Source organism: Sturnira hondurensis, unplaced genomic scaffold (assembly GCF_014824575.4).
Source record: "Sturnira hondurensis isolate 20B ecotype Veracruz unplaced genomic scaffold, ASM1482457v3 Scaffold0010128, whole genome shotgun sequence".
NCBI classification, from domain to species: domain Eukaryota; kingdom Metazoa; phylum Chordata; class Mammalia; order Chiroptera; family Phyllostomidae; genus Sturnira; species Sturnira hondurensis.
The window spans coordinates 13,228,120-13,243,362 of NW_028082759.1; the positions used below are offsets into that span (position 1 = coordinate 13,228,120).

General features: G+C 41.7%; 1 protein-coding gene across 2 annotated transcripts in view; it reads right to left on the reverse strand.

Moving 5' to 3' along the window:
* Positions 1 to 15,243, reverse strand: part of ARHGAP10 (Rho GTPase activating protein 10) — a 243,242-nt gene that overhangs the window by 33,486 nt on the left and 194,513 nt on the right. For both annotated transcript variants that reach the window (XM_037058430.1, XM_037058431.1), the window contains exon 19: positions 8,352 to 8,502. In XM_037058430.1, coding sequence (XP_036914325.1) covers positions 8,352 to 8,502 — 151 coding nt within the window. The remainder of the gene's footprint in view (positions 1 to 8,351; positions 8,503 to 15,243) is intronic.

Genomic DNA, 15,243 nt, shown 5'->3' on the forward strand with positions numbered 1-15,243 from the left:
TGATTTTAAAGAATACTAGTACTTGCAAAATTGCGGCCCAAGAATTCATTTTAATAGGCTGGAAGGTGTGTTTGTTTGTTTGTTTGTTTCTTCCATCATGGGAAGGCCTTGCAAAGCAGAATGCGCAGCCAGGGAAGCCCGCGGCACCACTGCCTCGCAGAGCTCACTGCAACCCAGACACCAGTAGTTACCGGGCGCATCTTCCATGGCGGCTCCATCTCCCATCTTTTCTTTCTCCTCCACAGCTGGTAAGATTCACTAGGTAAAAGTTAACTGGCCACAGGTTTGTTTGGTTATGTTCATTGTCAACAGCAACTTGATTTCCTGGTAACTTGTATCACAGTCCATAGCAATTTTCTGAGTAATAGAAGTCACTCGGGATTGGCCACGCCGAGACAATACCTCCCCCTGCAAGATTTCCGCTCATCTTCCCAGCTCCCCAAGAAACCGTTCAAATCAGTCACTCTTGACAGCCTTAAAAATTCTATTTCATTCAGGATAAACAATACTTTGGTTGGTTTGAAAAGATGTTTCTTAGACAGCCTGGCTACCTCCTACGCCGCGAGAGTTTCAAAGAGGGCTCTAAAGAGAGTGACAGCGGCTTGAATTCAGAACTAGAAATTAAAATAAAAGCTATTAGAAGTGAGGAAAAAAACCCACACCCCAGGGAGACAAGCTTTAAAGAGTTTTTCTCTCTCCTCTAAATCCTAGTTACCTGCCATGAACTTATTTCCATCACGGAAGCAGCTATGTGTTTTTTAAAGGCGTTAAATACACTTCCCACCCCCCCACCCCCCACCCCCGTAGAAAAGGGAACGTGATCAGCCCACACCAAAGCTGAGTTAAGATTATACAGGAAGTCATCTAAGAAGTTGCCTGGTGCTTTGTCATTAGAGGGGGCTGATGTTCTGGAAGGTTCCTGGGGAAACGGTAATGCAGGGGAGGTGACTTTCTTGATGTATGGGGGCACACCACAACTCAATTGCATCCCTGAAATTTCTGACTGCCTTTTCCAACCCGTTCATCTGAACATTGTAAAACTGAGTTAAGAAATAATCTGTCTATATACGCTGTCACTGATTCAAACCTGGTCTTAAACTCCACTTCACAACACAGTTATTCCATGTCAAGGAATCATAACATTGCAAGAGGTCTTGGCACTCAAAAAGTTATTACCCAGAGCCCACCTATGAAGTGTCAGGAAAAAAAACGGTATGAACTGGAAGAAGATTACTAAGCTTAAAACAAAGATAAGGCCATGCCTGGTGACTTGGGTTGATTACACTTCTGCGTCAAGCTGATGAGATATGGCCGTGTCTACAAGAAACATCGATAGCTCTAGCCGGCGTCACTAAAAATCCAGGCCACGACTGGTTTTAAAGTGGTTCTTCTCATACCTAAGTGTCCTGATAACATTTGGTGGGGGATGGGGTACTTTCAATTCACTTACAAAAGCCAGTTTTCATAGAGGCAATTTCTACAGATACTCTCTTGGGGACTGAGATTAGAGAGCACCCACCTGCCAGACTGTCTGCTATCCATCCCTGACTCCTGCGGAAGTGAGCGTGTTTTGGCATCATGGTTGCCTCTCGTCCCTTACAATGGACCTACAAATCAATGTGAGGGGGCAGAGGAGAAAAAAGACCTCTACACTGCTCATGGTTATGAGACTATTCCCTTCTCAAAGAAGACATGACATTTTAGTAATTATTTAATATTTCTCTTTCCACTGACTGTCCAAGATACTCTTTATACCAATATATTTTACACTATTTCTTGTTGTTGTTGTTGTTTAGTTTTTACTTTGTAACCATAAACTTAACCCTACAATCCAGACTTGGAAGGAGTAAGGAAAACACGGGGCCCAATGAACTGCGGTGAGAGCAGGAAGACTGCAGAACATTGCAAGCAGGTGGGGGTGAGGGGGTGCTCTCCTGAGCTACAGAGGGAATGGTCTGGTGGTCAGGATAAAACACAAGTCAAATCTATCACAGTGGTCCACAGCCAGCAATGGCGATCTTGCTGGTCTTGCCATTCTTGGACCCAAAGTGCTCCATGGCTACACCCATGTCATCTTTCACCTGGCCGGAGATCTCATGCTTGTCGTCCAGCCACTGAGTCTCAGCAGATGGAAACACTGGGAACCACGTGTGTTGGGCCTGGCATCTGCTACGGACAAGGACCCATGTACTTCGGGATGAAATTTCTCATTAAATTTCTCCCCACAGATGGACTTGCCACCTGTGCCACTGTGGCGTGTGACGTCGCCACCCTGGTACATCACTCCCAGAACAATTCTGTGAAAGCAGAAACCTTTATAACCAAATCCCTCCTCCACAGTGCTCAGAGCATGAAAGTCTTTAAAACTTTGTTTGCAAACAGCTCAAAGGAGACACAGCCCAGAGGCTCGCCATCCGCAGCGATGTGCAAGAACAAGGTGAGGCTGACCCCAGCGGGCACGGGGAGGTCCAAGGCAGCAGTGGCATCACAAGGCCCACACTATTTCGACCAAACCTATTTTCCAAAGCAATCATACAAGCAGCATGTACTGAAGATACTAACAAAATGAGAAACTGCCTTCCTTGGATGGAAAAATGGTCTAAACAGTTTTAAAAACCAGCAGGGCAAAAACTAAGACATAAACACAAGAATAGATTTACCTACAAGCCTAAAATGTGGCTCATGACATTCGTTTTGGTCACCTGCCTTCATCCTCCACATCCAGTCAGTTAAGAAGTCCCGGCAACTTGCATTAACATCTCTCACAGATACCCATTTTATTCTCCACTTCTAGTGCTACTGGTTCCTGCCAACATCGGCCTAAGCCCACATCACTCAACCAGCCTTTGGCTACGGGCTTCCTGATTCCTACACACTGACTTGTCCTCTGGTTTTAGGGACTGATCCCTACCAGGGTGTGTCCCTCCTTAGAGGGAACATGTTCGTGCTTCACTGCATATCCATCTCGCCACCAACGGTTGTATTTCCACATTTCTCCTTATAAGGATGAAGCTCTGTGTCTTCATAGATCTACCGTCACTGCAACAACACGCGCTTCACAAACGGGCTCCAGGGAGCACACCCGAGACTCCGGTGGGAAAGCGCCCACCCGACGGTACCCAAATAAGACCACTCGGAAACAGCATGCAGTCCTGCCAGTCGGCTCACAAAATGATTTTGTTTTCGACACACTGTAGTCGTATTTTTGTATCACCTAAATAAATAAACACTCTACCATGTATAAAAAAAGATAAGCACAGAGCATATAATTACCCAAGAAAATACAAATAAGAACTAGTCCCATGACGGTCTAGTTGTTTAAAATTAGAGCTAGAATAAAGGAAGAAGGGAGAGCTTACTCAAATTTCAGATGACAATACTCTCTTTCACTCACCAAAACTTCTTTTAAAATTATTTCCTGCCGTGAATGAAAAAATAACAATGAATAAATCTCATTTAGCCTCACTAAATTCCCTTTTATGGAGCAGGGATTACAACAAACGCAACAGCCTTTCTTTACATAGAAGTCATAAGGACATAAATTTGGAATGAGCAGGAAAAAACAAAGATATAACATACACTAAAAAGTTTTAGAGGTGCTTCATTACTAGCTCTACAGAAATCAAAACACAAAAAGATAACTTGAGAATGAAATGAAAGCCAACCTCTGATTCTTCATCTTTTTTGAAGCATTTGGCAGCCTTGTATTTTGCTATTTCACAATCGACTTAGCTGAATCAACTCAGCTTTGAAGTTTTCGAGATTATTCAATGCTATGTAAAAATAAACAATATGGCTTCTACAAAATAATAAAGACAATAATTTCAGTAAATATTTAACAGCTACTGTACTTAAAGAAATCTAGCTAGATACTATACCCATTTTAGTTCATAATAATTATCAATAAAGATATTTAAGCAAGTAACTAGAATTTTAAGGTCTTTGATTAAGTTTAATATCAATAATAAGTTTAATACCATTTAACCATTACAAAGAAAAATAATGAGCTCTGTATATGTAGTATGGCTAAATTTGCTAAAGTCCATCTCAGCTGGGAGTATGGTGGGGTTAAATATAACATAATAAAAATCCTGTCTACCAGCAGGGCTTCTCTCCTATTTCACACCACTTTGGGTTCTCTGCTGCCAAGCTCATGCTAACAGGCTTGCTGAGTCGTTGCTAATAATGACTTTTGATCTGTCTGATGTTAAACCGAAACCAAGAGTGTTTTCCAGGGCTCGCTGGTGGGGCGTCGGTTCCACAGTCTACCAATGCCGGAGATGAAACATCACCAACCACTTCACTCAAACGTCTCATTTGTGACCAGATTCTGGTGCTGCAGAAACTCCCCAGGGATCCATTCCGATTTCCTGAATCCTGCTGGGCAATCTGCCTAACTTTTCAACAAAATTTATTTGTCCTGGATTTTATTAAATCAAATTTAACTTATACTACAGTGAGGGAGAGAAAAAGGACATACTGGCATTTAAATTTTCTATAAGACTCACATAAACTAACATTTGGAAAACATTTGGAAAAATAATCAACCAAAGTTGGCTAACATTCATATCTTAACCAAAACTAAACATGGTAAGTGACTCTACTACTAACAATGAGAAAAAATATACAATAAAAGATTAAAATTTTGAAACATCCAAGTAACTGACATTAGATTATTCTACAGGAAAAAAAATGAAGTCCTAGTGATGAGAATAGATGTTTCCAAAGGGGTAGAGTCTTCAATATGCTGACTTGCATTCACTAACATAACTTTTAGCACCCTCTCCCCGGCTCTTCAAAAGCACACACTTCTCTTCATATACTTCTCTTCTTTCAGAACGTGGAAAGACACCCCTACTTCCTTCTCTCTGAAGTAATTCTTCTCACCCAAGTTTCACTAAAGCTTAGCTACAAATAATGGGAGGTGGTAAGGGATTAAATAATAGTTTTTAACTGCTTCATCTTACGGCCTCTAGGGCAAAATAAAATCACTCTATGATGAAAATTATGATTCTGATTCGGATTCTTTTCTGATTCTGACAACTGCCCCCCCCCAAAAAAAACTAAGGCTACAATAAAAAAGAAGTAATGTAAAGTTATAAAATACAAAATGCAGCATAAAACATCATATAAATGAACATAAAAACAGACTAAAGTTGACTCTCTGATGATCATCTTTCCTCTTACAATAAAAACTTTTTTAAGAATTATTATATGACCAAAAAAATTACAGCAAACCATCATGAATATTCCCATAAAAGATGGCTAAATACCACTTCAACAATTTCTTACCCATTAACAATCACTGATTGGATATTATGATTCGATTCCTACTAATGCCAAAAAATTAAATGTAATTCTAAGGCAAAAGGTTCCCCTTTGGTCATTTCCTTAAGGAAATATAGTCAATCCAGTTTTGATGTCTCTTTCCCCCTTTTACTTTTCAACATTTGCTTCTTTCTCTCTTTATTAACACTTCTACCCCACAACAAGTGAAATACAAGAAGCAATTCTAACCAGTCAGTTTCACTCCTTATTAGCAACTCTGTTGAGAGAAAGTGAAAGTGAGAAAAGAGAGAGAGAATAAGAAGGTTAGCTGGGATCAAAAGTTGAAACTAATGTCTAAAAGAAAGCTCTGAAATTATAGGTGATTTTAATGATCCATGCCTCTTCCTCTGGAAAATAAGGATATAACTGTAAAACTAATTTTCTATGATTTGAACTATGTCTCAAACAAGGCCCTAGTAAAGATAAAACATATATAGGAAAATAATTTTCAACGAAGGAGCCAAAAACATGCAATGGAGAAAAGAAACCTCTTCAATAAATGGTGGTGGGAAAATTGGAAAACCACATGCAAAAGAATGAATCAAAACTATTCTTTGTCACCATTCACAAAAATTAACTCAAAATCGATCAAAGACATAAATATAAGACTAGAAACAATAAACTGCACAGAAGAAAACATGGGTACTAAATTCATTTACCTTGGTCTTAGAGAAGATTTTAATGAATATGACCTCAAAGGCAAGGCAAGTAAAGCAAAAATTAAAGAGCGGGACCCTATCAAATTAAAAAGCTTCTGCACAGGAAGAGAAACCTTCAACAAAACAAAAAGGTAACCAGCCACATGGGAGAAGATATTTGCAAACTCCTTCTCCAATAAGAGGTTATTATACAAAATATAGAAAGAACCCATACAACTAAACAACAAAATAAACAATCCAATCAAAAAATGAGCAGAGGACCTGAACAGATACTTTTCCCTGTGCAAAACAAAACTGCAACGCAATACCATTGCACTCCTGTAGAATGACTATTATAAATGAGTGTTGGAGAGACTGTGAAGAAAAAGGAACCCTCATTCACTGTTGGTGGGAATGTAAGTTGATGCAGCCACCACGGAAAACAGTGAGGAGGTTCCTCTAAAAAGTCATACTAGAATTACCATGTGACCCAGCAACCCCTCTTCTGAGTAAGCACCAGAAAAATTGAAAACAATTATTTGTAAAGATACATGCACCCCTATTTTTATTGCAGCATTACTCACAAGTGGACAAGACACAGAAACAACCAAAGATGCCTCTGACAGATTATTAGATACAAAAGGGTGCATATGTCCTATGGAACACTAGTCGGCCATAAGAAAAGATGAAATACTGCCATTTGCACCAACCTGGATGGGTCTGGAGCCTATAAGTGATATAAGCCAGACAGTAAAGGTCAACAACCATACTGTCAGCACAAGTAGCTAGTTAGTATCAATAAAAAGGGGGAGCAAAGGGAATTAGGCAGTAAGCATAATAAACCAGGGAGCTGAATCAGACATAAGTCTGCTTCACTAACAGGCAATAATATGATTTCACTTATGTGTGAGATATAAAACTGAAAGCAACGAATGAACAAATAAGACGAAAACAGAAACGAAAAACAGACAACAGAATGGTGGTTACCAGAGGGGAAGGGAGCTGAAAGGGTGGTAAAGGGAGTCAAATGCGTGGTGATGGAAGGAGATTGTACTTCAGGTGGTGGGCACACAAATCAATACATAAATGATGTATCACAGAAGTGTTCATTGGAAACCTATGTAATTGTATTAACCAATGTCACCCCAATAAATTTAACAATTTTTTAAAAGGAAGAAAATAATCGCCCAAGAAAATTTTAGATCTTTAAAAAATGTTTAATAATTAAACATATTTAAAAATAAACCATCGCAGCCCCATGTAATTACAGGAAGCACTGAGTCCTCCCACAGACCCAGGTCAACTGAGATGAAGCCAGCGAAGCGTGTTTGCGCAGATCTTTGCGTAGTAACCACCCAGACATTTGACCACAGAGCTGCTTATGACGACGGTATAGAACCAGTATTTGTCGCTATCTTCGCCCCTTTCCTCCCCTCCACGATCACTGATACTTCCAAACCAACAGCCGCTCTACAGCTTTAAGGAATAATAAATGAAAGATACAAACAGAAAGAGGATGAGAAGAGAAATAACAACAAACACTTATTTCAAAATCAGGAAACGTCCTCAGCAGGGACAAAGTCACACGACAAAACAGCCCCCCTTGCAGACACGCACCCTGAAAACGCAGGTTTTGCGACCACAGTCATCTTATCATCCACACTGATAACCTCATGGGTACAAATCAGCCATTGGTGGCCTCTACCTGGCTCGCCATTTTGTTTTGTAGGGATTGGTGTTTAAAATTCAAATTTCCACTCTCTAAAAACTAGGCAATCTGGCAATGCTGAGACGACTTGACCGCATGACAAGAACTGGCTGGAACACGGTAGCCTGAATGGGGCACGAGAACTTGCATTTCCCAGAGTCTCACTGCAGCTCAGTCCTCTCAGCCTGGCCCCTAAAAGCAGGTCAAGTTCTCCACCCCTGCCATAGGATCAGATACTGGCCTTATGAGAAAGCCAGAAAAATATGGCAAGTAAACCCCACTGCAATGGCGAGCCACGCTTGCCTTTAATCGAAATGCATTTAACATCAGACTCTATCTTGCTCCTCTCATAAAAGATCTGTTTTAATTTTAGCTCCCCTTCCATTTGTCTCAGGGTTATGTAACCTCACAGTAGGTCACACAAGTCTCCCAAAAAAGAAATCTAAGCTGTCTTTTAAAGTATGAAAGGAACCATGCATATGACAAACACAAAACTGAAACTTACATTCTCTCCCTGACAAGAAAGTATTACCCCTTCTGTTAATCTCATAAATTATAATCTTACGGGAAAAGAAATTAACACACAAAAGGCGGAAAACCACAGCCTGCCCAGGGGCCATACAATATGCCACGGTCTCAACACGCTGTCAAACAGAAAAATGTGACGAACGCCTTACCATCTTCCAGCTCAAGACAAAGATTATACACAGCCACGGGTCTCTTGGTCCTCTGGCCTGGTCTCTTCGATTGTCTTGGTGGAGCATTTGGGGGTGACGCCGACAGGGAGGCTGGCTCAGGGAATGTGGCATCAGGCAGGGTCCTAAAAATCTGCCATGAGAGCATAAAGGATGTTAATTATTTCCCCTGAGCAGAAACCTGTGTATTCCAACAGTAAACCAGCATCAAACAACATTGAATTTGGAGTTCATCCAAAATGAGCTGGAGCCAAAACTCCATTCCTTCACATCTTGGGTGTAAACCGTAAGTCTTTATTTTTTAACAGAAGATTTCTAAAGAATATTTCTCATGAAAATTAAGTCAAAGCAAGATGAAATCTTTTTATTTCACAATGAATTCATTCCCAAACTAAACAAGGGTAATTGTCTCCACCAGCTATAGACAATAGCACAGCTCTTTACCCATAAGGGAAGTAGCCAGGATAAATTATTAAAAACAAATATCCCTGAAATTTCACACAGCATTATATTCATGCCAAAAAGCTGGTCTCAATTTTTTTTCAAACTGCACAAACAAAAACATGTGACTGCAAATATTTTTACATTTAAAAAAATAGCTTGTGTTTATGAAATTACTTTTCAGATTCCCACATACATTTTTCATAAACTGTTCTGTAGATATTTATCAACTCGCTTTAATACCCTCCAACTTCTCTTTAATAGTAGCCCCTCCACTTATGAAACCTAGAATATCAGCACCACGATTATTCACAGTGCCATTCGCATTATTAGCAATTGTATTTGTTATTAACACATGCTGTTTCTTTGCATAGCAATTTTTTGTCTTTTGAGAAAAGCACCCTGTGCCTTAGAGGGAAGTCTATATCACACAGGTGATTTATAATGGGCTTTCCAGGGCTGCCAGGACCTGGGCTCAGAGACTTCCTGTCCCCGACAACGCAGGAGACCCACGTGCCTTCAGTGAGGGCAGAAAATAGACTCTTTCAAGACAACCACCTCGCAGACCCGGCGTGCCAGAGAGCTGATGCTCCTCAGGAGGGAGCAGGAAACAGGAAGGAAGCCAGAGACCACTGAACAAAACATAAATAAAAAACAATAAAAGGCACGGCATAAAAGCCCCACTGTTAAGAGAAAATTATTATACTTATGCATTTGAATAAAAACAGCCACGTGACCTGTGTAGATGAGTGAGGGTATCACATATGTGTATCACAGTTCGTAAGAGAAAACCATATGAAAGTTGTAATCAGAGTCTGAAAATCCTCGCCTAAAAACTATTATATACCAATATAAATAAGCACCTCACCAGCACAGTTGCTTTATAGTACCACACTGCCCCCTTATGTGTAAACGGAATAAAAAGTGATTTAAACTGCCGTGGACAAATATTTGCTAGTGAAAATTTACTATAGTGCCCTAACTGGGGACTTGCTAACACCGTATTTCTACAGACCCTGTGTCCCAGCAGGGTGCTCTGCAAACAGCACGCTACTTATCTGTCTTTAAAAATCTTCTGCTGTCCAGACGATTGTCCCCAGCTAGATCTATTGCCCTCTGTCACTGTCACATTAAAAAAAAGTATGTGGAGTGGTGGGGACAGGAGACAAGTTCGGTTGAGAAGAGAAGGATGAAGTCAGTAAGAAAATATGGGAAAACTTAACTCAATTGTAACAAAACAGCACCTGTGTGTGACCAATATTCGCAAGGGCTCCTTTGTTGGGAACCGCTCCGCCTGGTTTCGGGAGTTGTAACTGTGCCTCATGGCTAAGGCTGAGTGAGTGACCTCCGGAATGCGGGCCACTAAGGAGACAAAGCTTGTCTCTGGCAGCAACGCTGTTTCTGCTTCTTCCCCTGCCCCCAGTGCTTGGTCGGTTAGTTTATGACAGGTAAGACCCTTTGGTGGGGGGGGGGACCTAAGCCAGACATGATCACTTGGGAGGCCATCATGGAAGGACTCGGGGGTGCTGCAACAAAGAAAGAGTGATGGACCCTTGCCCCGTGCCCCCGGCTATTCTGACATAGCCAAGTCCCCATTTCTATCTGGGAGAAGTGCTTCCTGGCTCTAATCCACTTAAGCCTGAAAACCTATGATGGGGGAGGCGGTGCAGCCCCTTGCCAGCTAGAGCGGGATCCAGGGTGATCAGGCATAAGAAAGAATTCCTAAAAGTCCTGTGAAGCCTGCTCTGCTAAGAGTGCTTTCATTCATATAATAAGGGTCCAAACAGGAAATGAGTATGTCTCCCAAAGTTTCTGCAACCCCCTTACCTGACAGACACTGACTCAAACTAAGCCCTCAGATTTCTTTGAAATGTTATCTACTGTTTGATCCTTGCCGCCTGTATTCCTGTGTATTACAACCCAATAAAAGCCGTTGAGGAAGGGGCTCTCGGCCTTTCTCCTCTGAGAGACTGACCACCTCTCCTCCCCAAGCAGATCATGTCTTGGTAGTTTACTTTCATCCGTGGAGGACTGGGGAACTTTGCTGGCAAAGTTGCCCCCACTCTTTGACTTCTGTTTGTCTTCACAAATACAACAAATGCCTCTTGGATGTTACTGGACTAGGAAACCAAACAAAACAAAGAGCCAAGGCACCCAGAGCCTAAATAAACCATGGAAAAGTTATATCCCAAGAACTGGCACTGCATAACTGATAAACTTATGGGAAGAACTTTCTGGAAGATCACACAGACTGAAATGGTGCCAATAATGACAAATCCTCTTCCTCCTCCACCACCACCACCACCACCTCCACCTCCACCAACTCCTGGGAATGGGGAGGGGAAGGCAGGGTAAGAGAGTAAGGAGTGAGGCGTGGGGGTGGTCCCAAATCGCAGCATCAGACTACCAAACAAAATAGGACCCAGGACTGTGACTCCTGCCACATGTGACAACCTGGGTGCATCTCAAGGGCACTATGTTAAATGAAATGAGTCACACAGAGAAAGACAAATACTTTTTTATCGAATTTCATGTGGAATCTAAAAAAACAAAAAACAAACTCACAGAAACAGAGAACAGAACGGTCGTTGTCAGAGGCAGGGGTCTTTGGGAGAGAAGAAAATGGGTGAAGGTAGAAATTTCTTTCGGTTGTAAGATAAGTAAGTTACAGCATGACCACATTTCCTGCTGCGTTGCATGTTTGAAAGTTACTGAGACCTTAACGTTCTCATCACAAGGGAAAAATGTATACTATGTGAGGTGATGACTGGTAACTAACCTCACTGTGGTGGTCATTTCTCTCTCTATATATATACATCTCTCTCTCTCTCTCTCTCTATATATATATATATACATACATATATATATATATATAGAGAGAGAGAGAGAGAGAGAAAATGTTGTGCACCTAAAACTAATACAATGTTATACACCAATTACATCTCAATATAACTAGGGTTAAAAAAACAGTTCCTGGGAAAGGGGACTACAAATTTTTTTTGTTTCGTTGTTCTTCAGTTTGCATTTTAAAATGCACTCCCCCTTTAAACAGTCATTCCGCAGCATTCTGGGCTTGTCTTGGATGGATCAATGTCCAAATCAAAACACCAAAAAGATTACTTCCGAAAAATTGGCACTGGACATAGGCAGTCAATTCCTTGGACCTTCCCAAGTCCTGATTAGGTGCAAAATGCTTCAAAGATTCTAAAGACCAACCACTCCCTCAAGAAACTCTATGGTAAGTCAGCATTCGAAGAGCTGAGCCATCGTGTGGACTACCTGGTAGCAAAGCAAAGATGTGAACTTCAGAAGCACTATCCTCCCACTACGAGAGTCACATATTAAAACACTGGGCACCTCATTTTCTCATCTGGAGGATGAGAGCCATAAAACCTACATGTTCGATTATTTCAGGAATTAAGTAAGATCATGTTTATCAAGTGTTTAGTATGGTAGTTGGCACACAGTAACTGGAAATAAATGGCAGCTACTGGTATTTATAATATGAAAACACCCAGTAAATAATGATAATAAAAGAAAGTGCAGGCCCTCACAATTCAACTCAATCACCATTTTGAGAAGGCACCAATTTCTTGAGGTTTTAAATATTCCTCAAATTCAGTGCTAATTATTTTAAAGGTCGGTGGGGAAAATTCATCTCATAACGGGCCGAAGAGAAGCAAAAGCATCTTTTCAAAATTCCCAAGTCATCTGGAATCATATCATCGTTTTGTGTAATTATTTCTGCACTTCGACGCTGGATTTTGCAGTTAAATTACTTCCTATTTCTTTGAATACATTTAAATCTCAATAAACATCTACCAGGTTTTCTCTGAAGCACTTTAATATGTTCAACAACCTTTGAGATTAGTATTCTTCTCCACATTTTAACGTGAGAAAAGCTCCCAGATTAAATCATCGGCCCAAGTCCCCACCACGTGAAAATGGTACAGCGGGCAGCTGAGCACTCACCTCTGCCCCCAAAGCCTCTGGTGCCAGTTTCTACAGCAAACACAATTTAATCCTCAGGGAAGAAGAACACTACCAACTACGACTGCTCCTTATGTGTTCAGAAAGACTAAACTGGGAGAACATCCACACAGATTCACCATTGCTGCCCTGTGTCTCCCTACCCACATCAGGGGATCACATGGCCTGCACTTGCCTCTGTCCTAAACACTCTTTCTAAGCTACAAAACCATGGTCTTCTCTGAAACCCCAGAAATAATTAAAAGGGTATTCTTCTGAAGCTTACAAGAGGAGGAAAGAGTAAACTATTCAAAATTCTGACCTCCTTTTGGACACCTGATTTTGGAAGCTAATGTTCAGTTTCTATTGTTCCACAGAGCCCAGCTGTGTGTCACCCTCACACATAATTTCCAATTCTTGGACACACAGATTTCCCAATTCTGGGGCCCCCACACGGGCGCAGGTGCCTCCACCACTCACGTCTCTCTCCAGAATACTTTGACACCCCGACTGCCAGCGTCACGTCTCACGTGACCTTTGCTGGAGGCCAGGTGAACTCGTCTCAACCAACACTGACAATTGAGATCAAGTCTACTCCAAACTTCTTTTTTTCAGGGTAAAAAGTTACTTCGCAGCACCTACGTGTGTTACAACATAATAAACACTTGCACCAGACAAGGCAATGGCAATAAACAAAGCCCCCCCCGTGTAGGCGAGTCACGGAAGCAGGCGCCGGCTCAGGTCTCCTCGGAGTGCGAGCACAAACAAAAGTCTGGCACCACCGTTCAGAGCCACGGATCCCGCAGACTCAACGACTGGGTGCTCGTGCCCGTGGGAATCAGCCGCACACAACAATCCCTCCCAGCGTCCTTCACGCTCTGCTCCCAGGGGCCACGTGGGGACGTGGCTGGTCCACTTCCACCAGAAATACTTTGCACAGAGCAAGAAGTAAGCATGGTCTCTGGAAATTCTGTGTTGTACTCAATTCAAACCTGCCACATTTGTTTCAGCTCAATTAACAAATACTACGGTTAAAGGAAATTAGAGAGGATGAGGTAATTCTTTTTTAAAAAGATGCTTTACAGATGAGTTCACTGGTCTTTATCAGAAATAGCCTACCACCATGCTGGTGTATTCCTGTCATCTTGAACAGCAACAGTTGCAGCAACTGGGTCCTTACAATATGCTTGCCAGAGGGCTGACCTACGAAGATCTGAACCGAGGTTTCCAGATTTCCGTGCACATGTCTTTGTCACCACGCTCACCTGCCTCCAACACGACCCAGTCGTCCTGAACCATGTCACACCCTCATTGGTGATGACCTATCTCACACAACTGACGGAGCTACAACCAGAAGACAGCTGGAAATCAATGCACACTCTCCTTAGTATGCCTTTAGCACAGAAAGGAGAGAGAAAAATATATTCAGTCTTCTTTGTAAAGTACAGAACTACAAAATGGCCAAACAGTACTTTCAGCTTCAGTGTTTAGACACTCACTCCCCATCCTGGCGCCATCCGTGTTATCTGATACACGCCTGGTCGCACAGGCCTGTGAGGTGAGACCGACGACTGAAGCACGTTCCACTATGTCCCGGGAAGCATGGAAGTGGGCAGGAGGCATTCCCAACAGTCACTCGGCCCCTAGGTTCAGGCTTGACTGTGGCCCTGACTCCCCACAAGCTTTTTTAAAAACAACTTCAATTTTGGTTTCCAATAAAAAAAGAAAAGGTGCACTTTGTGGAATTCACAAATTGGCAGGCTTTCTGGTTTTCTTTTTCTTTGTAAGCTTTGAACTTTAATTTCAGGAGACACCTTCAGACCCTTTCCTAAGTCCCAGGGGGTCGTAACCACACTGACCTGGGTAGCACTCGATGCACTACAGTAACACATTACTGACTTGGAGTTCTGGCTTCGAGATTTCAGTAAATGACAACTTTTATCAACCAGACTTTCCAAAGTTAAAACTACCCCAGAACTACCTACTCCAAACCATGAGCATTTTAAAGGACATTAACTATGGGTATAACGAGTCTTTCAGTGCCCCAATCCTTTCTAGTGTTCAACAAAAACCAGCAGAGGAATAATAATAATAAATAACTTTGATAATACATCACGAACCCAGTGGCACAAAGGACATTTTCTACTGCTCACCAAGTAACTTTCCCCCCAACCTATATAAGGGGAACCTCTCCTGATTAAGCTCTTACATTCATGGTGTGAAGAAATAACCCCAATTGTAAAATGCTATTTTCTGGTTTGCAAACCTTTAAAAACACTCCGGGCACAGTTTAATCAATTGGCAACTGCAAACCCTCAGAAAATGCAGCAAATATTTCCCAGAGTCAGAGGAAAATGCTTACCCAAACACAGCTATAACTCTGACTTTCATAACCCAACTGTCTACAAGTATTCTTCAATGAATAAAGAGCTGATGCCAAACTAGATTTTTTCCCTGATCAATA